The 19,932-nt window shown below is 33.6% G+C and overlaps 1 protein-coding gene across 5 annotated transcripts in view; it reads left to right on the forward strand.

Moving 5' to 3' along the window:
- The window catches only part of VPS54 (VPS54 subunit of GARP complex), a 110,594-nt gene that overhangs the window by 59,967 nt on the left and 30,695 nt on the right, over window positions 1-19,932 (forward strand). For all 5 annotated transcript variants that reach the window (XR_001391885.2, XM_004435626.3, XM_014791470.2 and 2 more), the window contains exons 8-12: window positions 5,449-5,575; window positions 6,511-6,618; window positions 9,860-9,915; window positions 11,790-11,886; window positions 18,012-18,352. Coding sequence is in view for 4 of the 5 variants with exons in the window: in XM_004435626.3 (XP_004435683.1) it covers window positions 5,449-5,575; window positions 6,511-6,618; window positions 9,860-9,915; window positions 11,790-11,886; window positions 18,012-18,352 (729 nt within the window). In the remaining variant the exon portion in view is untranslated. The remainder of the gene's footprint in view (window positions 1-5,448; window positions 5,576-6,510; window positions 6,619-9,859; window positions 9,916-11,789; window positions 11,887-18,011; window positions 18,353-19,932) is intronic.

Consider the following 19,932-nt stretch of genomic DNA (forward strand, 5'->3'; position numbering starts at 1 on the left):
TCTGAACATCAATGCTGACTTTATAGTGCAATAGATGTTAAACTGTCGGCTAGGTTTGCTGAGCTAGGACTTACCATAGTAGTTGATTTTAGGATAAAAATTAATGAAACTAGCTTGTTATCTAGTCATAAGCCTGTTTTTCTTTGGAAAGAAAAGGCGGAAAACATTCAGAGTTAATTATAGATCCCAGCTTATTGTGGTTTCATTGATTGGCCACTTTGGGATTCCATTTATGGGATTTTTATTATTGGAAGTATCAAAAGGTATTTAACATATTCTTTGATCCTGATATAATCTCCTATAATTCAAATCTTCAAAACATTATAGTAAGAAAACATCCACATTGTGTGCTCTGTGATAAAGCCAAAAAACAGACTTTCTGCTATTTGATGAAACTAGAATTACTGTAGAGTTCAATGATATGTTAGTTTCTCTGATAAAAGCAGCACAAAGGTCATTGTAGTGAACTTACAGCTTAGTAGAAGATCTGAATTAATGTATAAATTGAGGCATATCAAAGTAGAAAGTATTGGAATTGTTCTCATTTATTTAAGCTGGTTGTATGAACCTAAGTACTTTTTCAGAAAGTGATATTTTGGTTATTTGTCATTTCAGTAGATTTCCTTCACCACTCTAAATTACTGTGTGTGATTATTAGAATACATACTTTTAAAATGAACTGTTAGCAGATTTGCCTATTAAATATTTTTGATAAAGTTAATAATAATGTGCAGGCCATTATTATTGCATCTCCTGTCAAAGTAGTCAAGCATATAAAAAAATTAGAACAAGGATGAATAGATGAATCTTGTAGAACATTTTAATTCTGGAAGTTTTATTTAATGATTTGTTTAGACAAATCTTTGCATATAATCATATACCTGTGATTTCATAATAAATACTATTTGATGTTAGTATTGAGATTTATATCCGCTCTCTTTTATAATATTTATCAGACTTTAAAATTAGGTTAAGAATGCATAGAAATGAAGCCACTCAGTTATTTAAGACAATATCTGAGGTCAAGTAGAACCTTACATTTATATTATGCTGAAATGGCAGAGAGTTTTATTATTTTGGTGCGGCAAACATCAGTAGATACAGTCACATGGACTTCCTACCATAATTCTTTGCTGTGGTTTGTTGAAGACTCTTCATACCTGAGGATAACACATACCTGAGTGTTAACCTGTAGTCTGCATTAAAAAGGAATCTGTGATCTTCATAAACACTAATTGAGAGCCAAGCAATGTTAAAATTATGTGTAGATTTATATCTTACCCTGGTGCTGCTTTTTAAAAAACTTATTGAAAACTCAAATATACACAAAAATACAGGAAATTATATGAGGAGAGTTATATATGAAGCTGGATAAATTGTATATCACCTGTAAGTTATCAACTCATGGCCAACTGTGTTTTCTCTATACCCCTCCTTGACTCCTAGATTATTTTGAAGCAAATCCAAAATATCATTTCATTTCATCCATAAATATTTTATTATGTATCTTTTAAAGATAAGGATTTTTAAAAACATAACTCTAATATCATTTATATTTTCAAATAGCTAGTCAGTGTTCAAATTTTTCTTCAAATTTTGTCTCAAAATTCTTTTTTATAATGTTTGTTGAAATTAGGATCCAAATAATATCTATACATTGCAATTGGTTGATGTATTTCAAGTGTCTTTGATATATAGTTCTCCATTCTTCTCATTTTCTCCCTTTCAAAATATTTAATAAAGAAATTGAGTTATTTGTCTTATAGAACTTCTCACAGTCTGGGTTTTGCCGACTGCATCCCCATGTTTAGCATGTTTTTCTTTTTCCTATATTTTCTATAAACTGGTAGTTAGATTTAAAGGCTTGATCAAATTTAAGTTTTACTTTTTGTAAATAGGTAATAGGTGCCATAGGTAGTGGTGTGTATGTTGGTTAAGAGGCACATACCTGGTTGTCTCTCTTTTTATGATAGTAGCAGCCATTTGATGATCGTTGCCTAGGTTTATCATCTTATTATGGATTGTAAATCATGATATTCTAATTATATACTTCCGTATTCATTTATTAACTGGAATATTTCTATAAAGTGATATTTATCCATAACAACTATTTGGTAACTCTGAAGGACAATTCTTACAAGGATAGGCAGGGTAAATTCTAGATTCTTTTCCTTTATTTAGCAGTTTTCAAAATAATGAATTGAAAGTCTAGCATCTTCCAAAGGTGACTGATGAATTTTTAAACAAATATTTTTATAATTTTAATATAAAATATTTTATATAATTTTATAAAAATATATTTTATAAATATTGAAGTACTTAAGATCTTTGCTTTTTTATCGATGTTCAAACTGTCCTATCTTTTGTAGGAACCTCCTCAAGTTTATTCTTTAGTCCTGACATTTCATGACTAGTCATTGATAGTTTTCTTACTTTGTGTTATGGCAAGATGTTCATATTATACATTTTCTGCCCCAGATTTGTAGTCCGCCGTTTCTCTAAGGAGCCCTAGTTTCTTTTAGTAGGAAATGGTATTTAAAAATTACAGTCTGGGTACCAGAGATATTCCTTGCTACTGCATTGGTCATTATCTCTAGGCCTTTGTAGTGGACAAAACTAGAAAATAACTTTCTCTTTTTAAAGAAAAAATATGAGTTTGTATTGATAGTTCCAATTTAAATTCAGGACTATAGAGTTTTTACTTCTTCAATCTTACATATGTATCTCCTTTCAAACAGGCTGAAAATTGTGGTTCCCAATGACACCAACGTAATTACTCATTTGTTATATCCCAATATATATAGAATGCTCTCAGAACTAACAATGTTAGTAATATACTACAAACATATAGAATTTCTTTCTCTTCTTAAGGATATATCCTTTGTGGGATGAACGGATAAATTACTATGTTTTAAAGTTACTTGAAATAATTCCGCTTTGTGTAGATTTGCCACTAACTTGATACACAGTTAATTTGTTTCATATGATTTTGATAGTTTAAGGATTGATTTTTTAAAAATATAATGTTGTGGGCCGGCCCCGTGGCTTAGTGGTTAAGTGCGCGCGCTCCACTGCTGGCGGCCTGGGTTTGGATCCCGGGTGCGCACTGATGCGCTGCTTCTCCGGCCATGCTGAGGCCACGTCCCACATACAGCAACTAGAAGGATGTGCAACTATGACATACAACTATCTGCTGGTGCTTTGGGGGAAAAATAAATAAATAAATAAAATTATTAAAAAAAAATATATATATATAATGTTGTTTTATAACTATGTTAAGTAGTTATATGATTCCAAAGTCAAATCCAAGAAATATAGCATACTTAGAGAAATTTAACTTTAATTCTGGTCCCCTTCCTCCCTATATACCCCTTTAAGTCACCATTTTAAAAAGTTTTGGTTTATATTGATACATCCATCCATCCATCCATCCCTCCCTCTGTGTGTCCTTCATCTTAGATAAGCATTTGCATACTCTACATACTTTTCTCCACTTTGCTGTTTTCACCTTACAGTACACTCTGGAGATTACAGTATGCATTCTCAATGGGGGATATCACCCCAATGGGGCAAAAATTGGTTCTTGACGAGTGAATAAAATGTTGGATGTTACAGTGGTTTGTGGCCCTCCCAAGGGTCATGGTACATAAACAGATACACAGTAGATCTGTGATACTAAAATTTTATGGGGGGGTGATTAGGAATGAAAATGTCTAAAAAGACTTCTTGGGGGACAATATTGAAAAAAAGGTTGAGAAACTGCTCTCTATATAGTACATTAATTGATATTCCTTAATTCTTTTAAAAGTGTATAGTGTCTGTTATGATATATTGAACTAGCCCCTTATTGGTCAACATTTGGGTTGTTTCCATTCCTTTGCAGTTACCACCAGTGCCGCAGTGAACGTATGTTCTTTAGTATTTTCATCAGTGTGTCTTTGAGATGGATTCTGAGAAGTGAGATTCCTAGGTCAAAGGCTAATTGCCTATGTAATTTTGCTAGACATTGCCAAATTCCCCTTATGGCAATGTTTTAGTTTGTACTAGTGGATATGTTCTGAATTAGTTTATTGTGAGACGTTGGTGCCATTTATGAAAACCTTATTAGTCTTCTAATTAGCTGTAAGAAATATTTTCATATTGCAAAATGGAAGTTTAGACATTATTTCACTTACCAGATTTTTTTCAAAATTATCACTACATTACTTACCATCTGTAGTTTATAAAAGAACAATGGATCTGTCTAAAAGGTCACATGGTTTAAACTAATTTTTTTTAAATATACTATATCTGTGCTTAGTGAATACAGTTGCCAACGTTAAGGGTTTGTTTTTCGAGTAAGTGTAGTATGTATATTTTTAAATGTTTGGTTTTTATTTAATTATAAAAGTTTAAATTTCAGCTAAAATTTTGCCTGAAATTTAAACATTTAAATATAAATGTTTTTAAATTTCCACCAAAGATAGAGCTTTTAAAAAATTTTTTATCCTAGGGTATAAACAGATTTCCCATTGGCCTATTTCACTTAATTTTGAAATACTTTGGACCAACTAGATTACCTAGGTGTTTTTTAACCTATTGTTTTATGAAGCTATTAGATTGTGTGGCAAAAATCCCTTTGTATATAAAGGTACCCATCGTCAATGCCCTGCATAGCGTGGACTACATGGGACCATTCTTGTCACTTGGATGGTGCATGCTTTTTCTAGGGAAAAATCCCTTCAGGAATCCCTAGTTCCAAATCCCTTCAGTAATACTTGCCTTTACCATCCCCACAGTGGTCCAGATTAGAGTCCTTCTTACTTTAACCCTAGCTAGGATCTGCAAATATTAGAGATAGATTAAAAAGGAACATTACGTTTTTTGAGAAAAAGTTCCATGGATAGTTTGTAGCTCAGTATTTTTATATTTTCAGTCTTGTGTTCTAATGATTTTCAGTTTAATGACCTGAGGGATGTTGCACAGTAACTCAAACTGATCATGACAGAGATTGAATTGAGTCAGTCTGTCCCTATAGTCCTTAAGATATTTATATGTACCAGGAAGAGGGCCTGGCATAGTAAGCACTTGTATTTGTTGAATAAATGAATGGATGAGGAGCTTCTATCATTGATATTCGGTGAATGGTTAATGAGGAAAGGGCTTAGAATATCTGAATATTTTGTCTGTGAAAAGCAGACAAAAAAACAGTCATGAAATTTCTAGAGCCGGGTTTCCTACAACACATTTCACTATTTGGAGGTTAAATGTATAAAGAGAGAAATACAGTTTGGGAGACACCATGAAAACATCACACTTTTGTTAAGTTAGAGGACTCCACTTTGCTAAAGCATCGCATTATTGCACAAGTACTGTCAGCTAGAAAAGTTTTGCCTACTAGTTCCCTTGGTTGTGGAGTGAATTTGGGTTTTTAATGAATATATGTAACATTTTCCTCTTCCTTTTTAGGCATTTGGGATCACAACTTTGTGAATTAGAAAAGCTGATAGATAAAATGATGATTGCAGAATTTTCTGCATATTCTCACAGTGACTTAAATAGACCACTGGAAGATGACTGTCAAATTTTAGAAGAGGTATGTGTTTTGAACTGTGAAATGAAATTGATATCATTGCTTAGTGTTAATTCCCAGCAGTCTTAGTTTAGAACACATTCTTCTCAGATTATAGTGAGCAAAATTATCTTAAATTTTAAGCTCTTTCAGACCTATGAAGTCCTTCACTATGTGACTTTAACAAGCCTCATAATTGTTCATTATCCTATGAAATTAGAGAATACAATAATTTTATAGCTTAATTAGAAATTGGAGTTAAAATGAAGTCTTTAGCTTACAAACCAAGTTCAAAATATAAATATAGGATGAATTAACATATATCCATGTGTATGCATGTACTGGAGTATGTCTTTTATAAAAAGTGATCATTATTATATAGCAACTTATTAGTCATTCACATTCACTGAATACTCATGAACATGTTTTATGTATATGCATATACAAATATTTCATATCCAGGCTTCACTTATCTGGTGACTTCTCAGTGCTGATTACTGCCAAGAACTAGTAGAGAATCCAAAAAGCCCTGATAGCAGCCTAAGTAAAGATATTTTTGTACATGTTAGCAGTTAATTTCCCCCAGTCTTCTAGACCACTGATTTAAAAACCCAGGGCTCGTGGAGTATTTATTGGTCATCAGTGTTTGAGAAGAATGCTTTCTAGCTGCTTGTTGAAACTAGGCCAAAATATACTCTTAGATTGTTTTGCCGCCAAACCTGCTTCATTTGATCCACTGTAGTGGTATAGGATTTACCAGTTTTAGAACCCTAACTCCCAAAATCTGATGACAAGATTGCTGTGGAAAGGGTTTTTGTAGGCTTCTAGAAAATACTACATGCAAGATAGAGATCTGAGGATCAAACAATAAAATCCTTGATGTTGAATATTTCTACCTCTAAGTGAGATTATTTTATATTTAAAGTGTGAAATTACATACTCTTCTTTTATTTTAATAGGAAAGACTAGTATCTCTTGTATTTGGACTTTTAAAACAAAGAAAGCTTAATTTTTTAGAAATCTATAGTGAAGAAATGATTATTACAGCAAAGAATATCATTAAACAGGTAATTATACATTTTTTATTTGCTACATTTTGGTCTGGAATCTTTCTTGAAGTTTATTTTTACATGATCCTAGTAATAATATATGCAGTATAATAGTAATATTTTCTCATTTATTTAAAAATTGATGGGGCTGGCCTTGTGGCATAGTGGTTAAGTTTGTGTACTCCACTTCGGCGGCCCAGGATTGACAGGTTCAAATCCTGGCTGTGGATATAACCACCGCTCATCAAGCCATGAGTGGCAGCCTCCCACATATAAAATAGAGGAAGATGGGCACAGATATTAGCTCAGGGCTAATCTTCCTCAGCAAAAAGAGGAAGATTGGTAACAGATGTTAGCTCAGAGCCAGTCTTCCTCACCAAAAAGAAAAATTGAAAATATAGACAGACAAAAGAAAAACATAGCCCTGCCATCCAAAAGATTATCACTTTAAGAATATTTCTAAGTGTTAATTGTTACTGATGTTTTTCATTGTTGCTGTCAAGCTGTATATATGATTTGGAATTGTACATATATTTCAGTTAGAATCATAACATAAGCATTTTCTCATATCAGCCTTCAGAAACATAATTTTTAATGGTTGTATAAAATTCCATCAACATTATGTTAGTTAAACCTACTTAACCTTTCCTCTATGTTGAATATTTAAGTTGTTTTCAGTTTGGTACTGTAAAGAACACACATCTTTTTTTTTTTTTTTTGTGAGGAAGATCAGCCCTGAGCTAACATCCATGCTAACCCTCCCATTTTTGCTGAGGAAGACCGGCTCTGAGCTAACATCTATTGCCAATCCTCCTCCTTTTTTTTTTTTTTTCCCCCCAAAGCCCCAGTAGATAGTTGTATGTCATAGTTGCACATCCTTCTAGTTGCTGTATGTGGGACGCGGCCTCAGCATGGCCGGAGAAGCGGTGTGTCAGTGCGCGCCCAGGATCCGAACCCAGGCCGCCAGTAGCAGAGCGGGCACACTTAACCGCTAAGCCACGGGGCCAGCCCACATCTTTGGTATAAAGTTTTGTTTGTTTGGTTTTTCATATTTAAGACTATTTCCTTATATCTGATTCCTAGAAGTGGAATTATTGGTCAGAGAGTGAAAAATATGTTTATATTTTTTTTGGTGAGGAAGATTAGCCCTGAGCTAACATCTGTTGCCAATCTTCCTCTTTTTGCTGAGGAAGACTGGCCTTGGGCTGACATCTGTGCCCATCTTCCTCTACTTTGTATGTGGGACACCTGCCACAGCATGGCTTGATAAGCAGTGTGTAGGTCCGCGCCTGGGATCTGAACCTGCGAACCCTCGGTCGCTGAAGTGGAGCACACTAACTTAAACTACTATGCCACTGGGCCGGCCCCTGAAAATTTTTTTTTTTTTTTGTGAGGAAGATCAGCCCTGAGCTAACATCCATGCTAATCCTCTTTTTGCTGAGGAAGACCAGCTCTGAGCTAACATCTATTGCCAATCCTTCTCCTTTTCTTTTCCCCCCAACTAAGCCCCAGTATATAGTTGTATGTCATAGTTGCACATCCTTCTAGTTGCTGTATGTGGGACGCGGCCTCAGCGTGGCCGGAGAAGCGGTGCTTCGGTGCGCGCCCGGGATCTGAACCCCGGCCGCCAGTAGCGGAGCTTGTGCACTTAACCACTAAGCCACGGGGCTGGCCCACCCTGAAAAATATTTTTAAATTGTTTGATACAAAGAGCTGAATTGCTTTCTAAAATGATTTTATCAAAATATACTCTTACCGGCAGTACATAAATGTTCCTTTTACCCTGATCTCTAAGAAATTATAATTGTAGACTAAATCCATGTGTTTTACCCTGATCATTGTTTTGACTTTTTTCACTCAGATAAATCTCACTCACTGAACTTCAGTTTTTCTATATATAAAAAAGAACAATTTTTTTTTTTTTTTTTTGGTGAGGAAGCATGTCCTGACAAGCGGTGCCTTGGTGCGCGCCTGGGATCCGAACCCGGGCCACCAGCAACTGAGTGCGCACACTTAACCGCTACGCCACGAGGCCAGCCGCCCAAAAAAGAACAATTTTAAATGTACTTATTAGGCTTAATTATCATCATCATTAGGTTGAATGTGCATTTCTGAGTTTTTAATGTTTAAATAAAACAGACAAAAGGATTACAATCACCTCATCTTCTACCTCTTTCACACACTGACTGAAACACTGTATTTTAAAATTGTTAGAACCACTTTCAGAAATTGTTGGCAATATCTACTAGTGCTCAATATACACATATATTATGACTCAGCAGTTCTACTCCTAGGTATTTACTCAACAGAAGTGCATACGTAAGCTCACCAAAGACAGCACAAGAATTTCATGGCAGCACTATTTGTAATAAAAATTGGAAAAACCCAAATTCTATCATCAGTGGAAAAAATAAATCGAATTGTATATTTATACAATTGAATACTATTCAGCAATAAGAATGAATAAATTACATAGAACAACGTAGATGAATTCATATACATAATGTGGAGCCAAAGAAACCAGCCACAAAAGAGTATACACTGTGATTCCACTTATGTAAAATTCAAACAGGCAAAATTAATCTATGGTATTAGAAATCAGAATAGTAGTGTCTTTGGGAGGAAGTAGTGACTAGGAAGGGAGCATGATGGGGGCTCACTGACAAAAGTTCAGTTTCGTGATTTGAGTTCTGGTTACACACGTGTACTCCATTTGTGAAAAAAATATTGAGCTGTAAACATAATTTGTACAATTTTCTATGTGTATATATATATGTGTGTGTGTGTATATATATATGTATATATGTTCTACTTTTAAACAGGTTTTTTAAACTGCTATGTTTTAATTCCCAGACTTCTCCTGAAGTCTAAGCATTTATTTTTTTTTAAACTTGAAACTGTTGCAGGTATTGCAAGGAAATGTAACCTCTAAAATGAATTTCTTTTGGAATTTTAATATGGGGCTTATATCTTGTTCTTAAGTATTGTAGTTCTAAGGTTTTTTGGTGTATGATTTTGAACAGTTTTAAGGAGTAGGGGATTTTAATTAATACAGTTCAAGCATACCCTGGAATAATTATTTAATAGGGTAAGGGTAATGCCACAGTTTTTTAAACACCTTAAAGTATTTATAAAAGACACAAGAGAAGTCTGGTAAAATGATTATTATAGTCATTGAGGCCCTTTTTAATATACAAATAAACATGTAGTACTTAGAATCCTAAAGACATTAATCAATTTTTTTTCTTAAATTTTGCAGTGTGTGATTAATAAAGTTTCAAAAATAGAAGAAATAGACACAGATGTTGTTATGAAGTAAGTATAAATATTAGATTGGGGGTTATTAGGGAAAAGATGACACATTAGAATAAGGAGGATTTAGTTAAGGAATTATTTACTAAGGTATGGGCAGAATGTAGGAAAATCCCAAGTGACAGTGCAGTACGTTTAAGGGACAAGGGAAGAGAGCAGTTAATAGAATTCAGAAGGAGAAGGATGTGTAGTGGTTGAAAAGAAAGACATATAGTTTGTTGAAGTGATCTTCAGTGGAGGGAGGCAGTCATCCTCAGGCAACCCCTCAGGGAGGGAGATGGAGCTATAAGTACCTTTCCTCCTTCCAGTCTTTTGTAAGAGCTCTTCATTGACCAAGCCCAGCAGGTCAGCCTCCCAGGCAGAGAGGTTGGAGAGGATACAACGTAGTAGATATAGAGGGGGGAAATGGAAGATCATCCATTTCAGAAGAATAGCAGTGTTAAATTTAAATTATTTAGCTATATAATTAAAATCCAGCTTCCAATTGGCTTTGAGAAGTTTGAGTACGTGATTTTGAATCACCCATGTCTGTAATTTTTTGTTCTCACCCTTGAAATTCCTGTTCTTTTATTTTGAGAAGAATAGCGATAAATATTTTATGACTCTGAATTTCTCATTCATATAGATATCTAAACTTTATTAACTGGCCTAAGATATGAATAGCAATATGGACAACTGTGAAACTTCTCTGGGGCAAACTCACAGAATGAGGATTGTAGAGTTTTAATTTTCACGCTATTACCTAGTGAAAACTCAGTTTCAGAATTAGTTAAAGCAACCCTAAAAATAATGCAGGAATCACTAGTAGTTGGAGGAAGGAAGTTTTTGGGACTCTGTTAAAAGCCCTGTGGTCATGTAGAGTCAGTTATTTTTAATTTTTTTCTTCCCTAGGGAGTTTTCTCAACTTAAATAGGGAACTTCTTGTATGTCAAGTATAGGAGTATCTTTTAAGAATAAACTCCTAGCTGCAGCAGCATTTATTAAAAATTTAGAGTAAAAAGTCATTGTAGTACTATAAAATATCTTTATGGAATTCTACTTTGCATTAATTTTTTTATCTTGAAATTATTGATTGATGTCAGCAATAAAAATATTGGTTATACTATTATCTATTATACTAATACAATATCTTGTATATATACTAGATACATGTAATATATACTAGATGTATTATATATATATTATACTAGTATAATATTGGCTAATACATAGCACTTTTTAATGCACTGTGCATTGTTCTAAGTACTTCTTATTAACACAGTTAATATTCACAGCAACCATGTAAGGTAGATTCTGTTACTTTGCCCATATTAAGATGAGAAAATTAGAGCATGGAGGGGTTAACTCATTTGCCAAGGGTCATACAACTAGTAAGTGGCAGGGTTGGAACTTGAACCGAGGCAGTGTGGCCCAAGAGCCAATGCTCTTAGCCACTGTGCGATATTACCTTTCTTATGTGGAAAAGTACTTTTTAGTTTGTAGTTAGAAAAGTAGGTTATTAAGTTTATTGAGGGAGATAGTATGTTCCTATTTTTATTCTAGAACTTATCTTCGCCACCTTTAACCAAAATTGGTTTATTTCTCTGTGATTTTTCATCCAGTAGTCACGAGGCATGTTCACATGGAATTACTATATGATAAGATTCTTAAGTCAGTATACTTGACTAGACTAGTCTTAGAGATGTTTAAACAAGGAGGAGTTGTTTGGTAACTGACCTCTTCAACTCAATTTTATGATTTTAGTTAGATATCTAGGTGAAACTGCATTTTATTCTTCTCTTACTAGATAGTATTTAGTATGATTTCCTCCAATTTGTAGATATTATCATATTGGCCCAAGACATTCATTATTTTTGTTTGAATTAATTTTTTTCTAGGCTTGCAGATCAGATGAGAATGTTGAATTTTCCTCAGTGGTTTGATCTGCTAAAGGATATTTTCTCGAAATTTACAATTTTCCTACAGAGAGTCAAGGTAAGCTGATATGATTATTAGTTTGTCCAGGATATCCCTAAAATTGTCAGCTTTTTAGATATATAATACATATAGAATCAAACTAGAATAAAACACAATTTCTTTGTTTTTGTAATTTTTCTAAAGAGGCTTGGTTTTAAATAAGATTTGAAGTGCTTCAGAGTACTTTGGTACTTTTTATAATTTTAGATGGTTTGTTTTATATTAAAAAGGAAATATAATGCTTACTTGGCATTAAATAGTAGATAATATTTTGTCTTGTGATTTTGTGATGCTTGACTCTGTCTAGATTATCTAGAGGTACAATATTGTGAAACACTCAAAAATCTGTCCCAAACCACGAATTATTCTAGAAATTTAATGTTGATGTAATGGTATTTTTTAACATATAGTTCATATTTAAATTGCTCTACTAATGTCCTTTATTGCAGGTTTTTATTTCATTTTTCCCTCTGGGATCCAATCAAGGATCATGCATTACATTTAATTATTTTATCTCGTTAGTCAAACCACTTAATTTTAAGCCATTCAGTATAAGGAAAAGAACACATGCCACACAGCGTTTTTCAGAAGAAAAGATGTCACAGCCTCTAATACATATTGGTTGGAATTACCAACATGTCATAGCTCTGTTTTAATAAGACAGTCATTAGGAATTACTGAGTGTTAACAACCTACTTGTGAAACTTGATATTCTTTGAATTAGCAGGTATCAGTATTGTGTTGTGTGTGCTAGTTAACATCCCCAGCATTTCCTGAGTATCATGTTTAATGGTCTCGGGGACTTTGGTACTTATCTATGAGATGACTTTTCCTTATTGACATTGGAGTGATGCTAAGTCACATGCAGAAGCTCTCCAGAGTGGGAAAAGTTTTATAAAATGTGATTCACTGTACTTAATTTAGACTCCTCCCAAAATGTTGATCCTACCCATTGAGAGTGATAGATAATAAATCTGTGTCTGTGGATTGCTCAGTAACTAAGGCCATGTTTTTACTTTTCCTTATATTCCCACCGTGACCTTATCACACACACTTCTATTATGCGTGTCTGGATATATAGAACTCCTACATTGCATAGGGTAGAGTTGGCCAACTTTTTGCCAGTAATTTTTTAAGTAGCTATTCCACTTTTAGGTTCTATATCAGTTAAACTAAGCCAAATTATTATTTGATGTATGTATGATGTGGGAACAGTGATTTGTCATAGTTGTAATTTCTCATTTTCACGTATAGGCCACTTCAACTAATGTTTCTATAAAACAGCTTTGAAGATGACATAAAACCTTTAAATATGGTACTTTTTTTCTTTGAAAAAAGTTTGTGGTTCTATAAGGGTATGATTTCACTTAAAAATAATGTTAATTACAAGCTGTTTGTTTTTAATGAAGAATTTTTAAATAACTACAAATTGGAAAGAACCGAGATGTCTAACAATAGAGAAATGGTAACATAAGTTATGTTTGGTATATTCATTACCATGGAATATCATGCAGCCAATGATTTTTAATGATTGGAGAAAATGCATACATTGTAACGTTAAGTGAAAAGGCAAGATATAGACCTACTTATATAGTTTGATCTCAGCTATGTTAAAAATATTTTTTATCTCTTCATCTTCATAGAACAAAGAGACAGCTTATCTTTTTGGTGGTTATCTTTAGGTGGTAGGATTATATATAATTTAAATTTGTTACTCATTCTTTCTTGTTTTTCCTAAATTTTCTACAAAGAGAGGTATTACTTTTATAATCAGAAAAGGTTTTATTTTTTAATAGTGTTTATCATGTTACAGGAATAAATTATTTGAAAATCTTATTTAATTTACCAGAGTTATTAATTTACTATCCTACATTCTTGTATTTATTTCTCAAAAACAAAGGATATTTTATGTCACTCTAATATAAAGTAAATTATATTTTTTAAAAGAAATTAAAGCTTAAAATTTCAGCCAGAACATTTCAGTAATATTTTTAGTGTAAATGGAGAAGAAATTAAAAGTTGGGGGCTTGAAAATTTCATATTTGAGCGATTGTTAACAATTTAAGGATTAAGTTAATTGTGTTTTTTGAATTTTTTTATTGTAGCAAAATACTCCTAACATAAAGTTTACCATTTTAACTATTTCTAATCATACAGTTTAGTGACATTAAGTACATTCACATTGTTGTGCTGCTATCACTACCATTTGTCTACAGAATTCTTTTCATCTCATAAAACTGAAACTCTGAACCTATTAAACAATAACTTCCCATTCCCTCTGTCCACTAGTCCCTGACAACCACCATTCTACTTTCTGCCTCTATGAGTTTGACAACTCTAGGTACCTCATATAAGTATAATTATACAGTATTTGTTCTTTTGTAGCTGGCTTATTTCATTTAGCACAATGTCCTGAAGCTTCATCCATGTTGTAGCATGTGTCAGAATTTCATTCCTTTTTAAGGCTGAATAATATTCCATTGTGTGTATATACCACATTTTGTTCATCCATTCCTCTGTCAGTGGACACTTGGGTTGCTTCCACCTTTTGCCTTCTGTGAACATGGATGTACAAATATTTCTTAGCTGCTTCAGTTCTTTTGGGTATACATCCAGAAGAGAAGTTGCTGGGTTATATGGTAATTCCATTTCTGATTTTTTGCAGTGTTTTCCGTAACAGATGCACTATTTTACCTTCCCACCAACAGTGTACAAGGATTCCAGTTTCTCCACATCCTTGCTGACACTTGTTTTTTTCTCTTTTTTTGATAGTAGTCATCCTAATGGGTGTGAAGTGGTATCTCATTTTGGTTTTGATTTGCATTTTTCTAATGATTAATGATGTTGAGCATCTTTTTGTGTGCTTATTGGCCATTTGTATATCTTCTTTGAAGAAATATCTTCTTTGTCCATTTTTTAATGAGGTTATTTTTTTGTTGTTGAGTTGTAGGAGTTCCTTATATATTCTGGCTGTTAACCCCTTATCAGATACATGATTTGCAAATATTTTCTCGCATTCCATGGGTTGCCTTTTCACTGTGTTGATTGTGCCCTTTGATGCATAGAAGTTTTTAATTTTGATGTAGTCCACTTCATCTATTTTTCCTTTTATTGCCTGTGCTTTTGGTGTCATATCCAATAAATCATTGCCAAATCCATGTCATGAAGCTTTTCCCCTATGTTTTATTCTAAGAGTTTTATAGTTTTAGGTCTTACTTTTAGGTCTTTTATCTATTTTGAGTTAATTTTTGTATATGGTGCAAGATAAAGTTTTAACTTTTCTTTTTTATATGGGTATCCAGTTTTCCCAGCGCCATTTGTTTAAGACTGTCCTTTACCCATTGAATGATCGTGGTACCCTTGCCAAAAATCATTTGACTATATATGTGAGGGTTTATTTCTGGGTTCTATAATCTGTCTCATTGGTCTGTATGTCTGTGTTTATGCCAGTAACACGCTGTTTTGATAACTGTAGCTTTATAGTAAGTTTTGAAATCAGGAAGTATGAGACCTCCGATTTTGTTCTTTACTGTTAATTGTATTTTGAATTTTTATTAAAATTCTTGTTTGTTGTCTATAACCCATAGATTCGGCTGATTTGTATAGCTAAAACAGAAAATAATTCTTAAATGCAGCTTACATTCTCTTTGAGGAATTTTTAGCTCTTGTGTTCATTTTGTTATGTGGGCAAATACACCTGATCTGTCATTTTAGAGACTTATCAATATATGGTTACCAGAGTATTTCATTCACTATTCTCAAGATTGGAAAATTTTTTTTCCTCTAGCTGTTCTGGTGTTTTTGAAACATGAACTTGACTATAAATTGCTGTAATAGGTTAGTTCAGAAAGTAAATCATGTACCTACTGTTGAATCTATTATATGTTATAAAATCTTCTGGCATCCTTAAGCAAGAATGGGTCTGGACTTGGAAAAAAATAATCAGCAAACCTTTAAAACTGTAGGTATGGTGAAAACAGGGAAGAAGAATCCCTAAGAGAACACCTGATACATTGTATATGGAAAATATATTACTGTATTAGCTAAGATGTTGTCAGTTAAAAGGGACAAAGTATTCAAATCAAAGTAATTTAAACAATAAAAGAAATGTATTGGCTCGGGTAACTTAAAAATAGTCCAGAACAAGAATAGGCCTCATACATGGTGTAGTCTTGGTTCTCTAGCTTAGTTTCTTTGTTTTAAGTCACTTCTACCTTCGTTTTTGTTAGCTTCATCTTTATACTAACTAACCTAATTGTAGCAAAATGGCTACAACAGTTCCAGCTCTTTCACAATTGTATACTATATCACCTAGAACACGATTTTTCTTCTCCAGTCATCAAGTGCAAGTCCTTGGCTTTCATTGATTGGACCAATTTAGGTCACGTACCCAATCACTGTGATCAGGAATATGCCATGCACTGATTGGTTTGGGTCTGGATTGTCTTTTCATCTCTGAACTAATCATGTGGCAAGGAGATTGACAGTGCACTGAATGGCCTGTTCAGGACCGACGCCTGAAGTTGAAAAGTAGACTCAGTTTTGCGTGGCTGTATTACTGTGGGGGAGGTGCGGAGTAGATGTTGGGGAGGGAAAGACCATGTTCATCATCAATAGTCTTTTTGTTAAAAAAAAATTAAAGAAAATCAGCAAGACAAAAGAGATAAGGAAGAAGAAAGGCAAAATGAAGATGAGGGAAATAAGCACATTGAAGATTAAGACAGTAATGGGGATTAAAAGCATCAGTGATGGAGTGTTGCTAGGAGGAAGTTTCTGACAATAGAGAAGTTACTGATCAGTAGAGGGAAAAAAATGCAGTATCCGTAGACACTTTGATACTATAGCCTTGAAGACACAGAATCTCTGCTGTATACTGTATGGGCTATTGTATCAATTAGAATGCTTTTAGATCCAAATAACAGGAAACACAAGTCAAAGTGTCTTAAACAATTAGGGAATTTATTAGCTCACATAACTGAAAAATATCCAGAGGTGGGTCAGCCTTTAGTAGGTGCTTAATAGAGAGGCTGATGATGTTATCAAGCCTTGGCTTTGCTTCTCTGCATTTTTCTCAGTCTGTCTTCTGTGTATCTTCTTTAGCTTTAAGCTCTGGCCCATGGTGGTTCCATATGCTGATTGGACAAACTTAGACCCTTATCCTGTCTTTAGAGACCTAAAGTTGGTGTCTGCTTCCCCAGAACCATATAGATCTTGGAAAAAAAAACATCAAGAGTTTTGAGAAAGAGGGCAACAAATTACGGGAATGCAACCATGAATGTTAAAGTAGGCAAGTAGCCCCTTATTTCTTAATAGTCCATGAAGACATTAATTTACATAAATTTACTCTTAATTCATTTAGCTTTCAATATTTATTAAGTACCTCCTACTTGCCCAGAACTAGTCTAGGTATTAGGATTACAGTATCTCATGGAGCTAACATTCTAGTGGAAGGAGACCTCAAATTAAAAAATTAAAAAGATAATGATAACTTATTTTTTAAAAACTGGGTAATGGGATAGAGTTCCTGGAAGAAGAGTCAGAGAAGACCTTTTTGAGAAATGACATTTGTTCAAGAACTTGAATGATAAGAAGGAAACATGTATGCAAAGATCAAGGTGAAGAGCATTCCAGGTAGAGGAAACAACAAAGGCACTGAGATGGGAACAATGGGATTTAGAAGAATAGAAAGAGAATCAGAATGTCTAGAGAGTAGTGAATGAGTGAGAAAAGGCATGAGGTGAGGAGAGAGATGTGGATATAAGGGTAGGCGTGGTAAGTAATATGGATTTTTTTCTTTTAAGCAGGCACATCAATGAATATGATTCCCTGACAGGCAAGTTATGTCTAGTGTAACCTATTAAGAGGTTAGAGAAATACACAATATATTTTAGGGAGATTTCCATTTACAAAATCAATTAAAATACAGAACTGTATTCCTAAGCTTAGGGAACCCATTTCTCTTGAGCAGTTCTATTTCACAAATCACCTTTACTCTGTTTAATAAAAGATTGGTAGAAATTGTGATATGCATGACCTTGACTCATGTATAAAATATTCAAAAGTACATGCATAAAATTCACTTTTGGGAACTTTAGATACAAGGTATTTTAAATCTTTTCAAAATGTATCCTGTTTTCTTGTAGGCAACATTAAATATCATTCACAGTGTTGTTCTCTCAGTTCTTGACAAAAACCAAAGGACTAGAGAATTGGAGGAGATTTCACAACAGAAGAATGCTGCAAAAGATAATTCACTGGACACAGAGGTGGCTTATTTAATCCATGAAGGCATGTTTATAAGTGATGCATTCAGTGAGAGTGAATTAACATCTGTAGCAATTGACACTACCTCTCAAAGAAATGCATCTCCAAATAGCGAGCCCTGCAGCAGTGATTCAGTATCCGAACCAGAATGTACTACTGATTCTTCATCTAGCAAAGAGCAGACATCATCATCTGCTACTCCAGGATGTGTGGATATTGTGTGAGTATGTTGACTGCTGCCAACTTAGCAAGATTTTGAGTCATCTTATTAATGGTATCAATAAGATTAATTATTCAGTTTATTGAAAAACCATGTAAACTTTGGTGTTGGAATTTAATGTAACAAAAATAAATTAATTTTATGAAACGTATCTTTTTGAAAATGTATGGAAAGTAAGGAGGTCAGCATTGGAAGTAATCGAGAATTGCAGAATTTTAAGGCTGGAAAGGAACCATTTAATTAAAGGGTCTCATTTTCAGAAAGTGTAGATGACTTATTTAAAGTTGCTAGTGTCAGCACTTGTCCTGGAACTCAGGTCAATATTACCTTGGTTATTTTTCTTTCTTCTACAGTGTCACCTTTGTATTTTGTATATAGTGAAGATCTGTTTAATTTACAATTTTTAGTTTTTCAAAGACATGAATTTCCAAGTGGATCACCCTATCTTTTTAAACATTACTTTTTAATAATTATTTTGAAATAGTTTCAGATTTACAGAAAAGTTGCCAGAATAGTACAAAAAATCTTGTATATCCTTCACCTTGATTCCTAACAGTTTGCCACATTTCCTTCTTTCTTCTCCCTCCCTTTTTCTCTCTCTCCCTTCCTCTCTCTCTCTCATGTTAATATTTTTTCAGAATCATTTGACAATAGGTTGCAGACTTGATGTCCCATTATCCCTAAATACCTTATTTTATATTTCCTGAATACAATAATACTCTTATATTTCCTGAATACAATAATACTCTCTTAAATAACGACAGCATACCAATTTAAATCAAGAAAACATTGAAACATTATTATCATCTAATCCATAGACCCCATTCCAATAATGGTTGTCCCAATAATCTCTTGTATAGAAAGAAAAAAACAAAACAAAGCCAATAAAATCTTTTTGGTCCAAGAACATAGTTTGGATTTAGTTATTGGTAAGAATAGTAAGAACTCAGTACTTTTGTTCATTTTTACGTAAGTCAACTTAATGGCCCAAGAGCTTATAAAGGTTGAAGTTACAGCATAAAATCAGCTGTAACACCTCCCCTCCCCACCAAAAAGAAAACCTGAACTACATAATAATAAAAATATTTTTTCTTTGTTCAGGCTAATATTTTCATGTATACTGGTTAGGATGCAGTCTAAAACTGCTGTTAAAAGAGACATAAAAACCTCTGTAGCTTAAACAAGATAGAATTTTGCTTCTCTCATGTAACAGTTCAGAGGTAGGAAGTCCAGAGCTGAGAAGGCAGCTCTACTACCATCCTCATTGTGTAGCTTCCATCTGTGTCTAAGGATACTGCTCCAAGCTTTTATCATCTTATCTGCTTCTCTGGCAGCAGGAAGGAGAGGACAAAGGGCTGGTATCCTCTTTATTTTTTTGTTTTGTTTTAACTTTTTAATTGGAGTATAATATACATATAGGACAACACACCAATTATAAGTGTTCAGCTCAATTAATTATCATAAAGTGAACACACTGGTGTAATCACCAACCAGGTTAAGAAATAGAACATTACCAGCTGTCTAGAATCCCCTCTTGCCACTACGCCTTCTACTTCTTCCCAAAGGAAACCATTAAAACT

The sequence above is a fragment of the Ceratotherium simum genome, chromosome 11, assembly GCF_057802395.1.
Source record: "Ceratotherium simum simum isolate JZ-2026a chromosome 11, ASM5780239v1, whole genome shotgun sequence".
In the NCBI taxonomy this organism is placed as follows: Eukaryota; Metazoa; Chordata; class Mammalia; order Perissodactyla; family Rhinocerotidae; genus Ceratotherium; species Ceratotherium simum.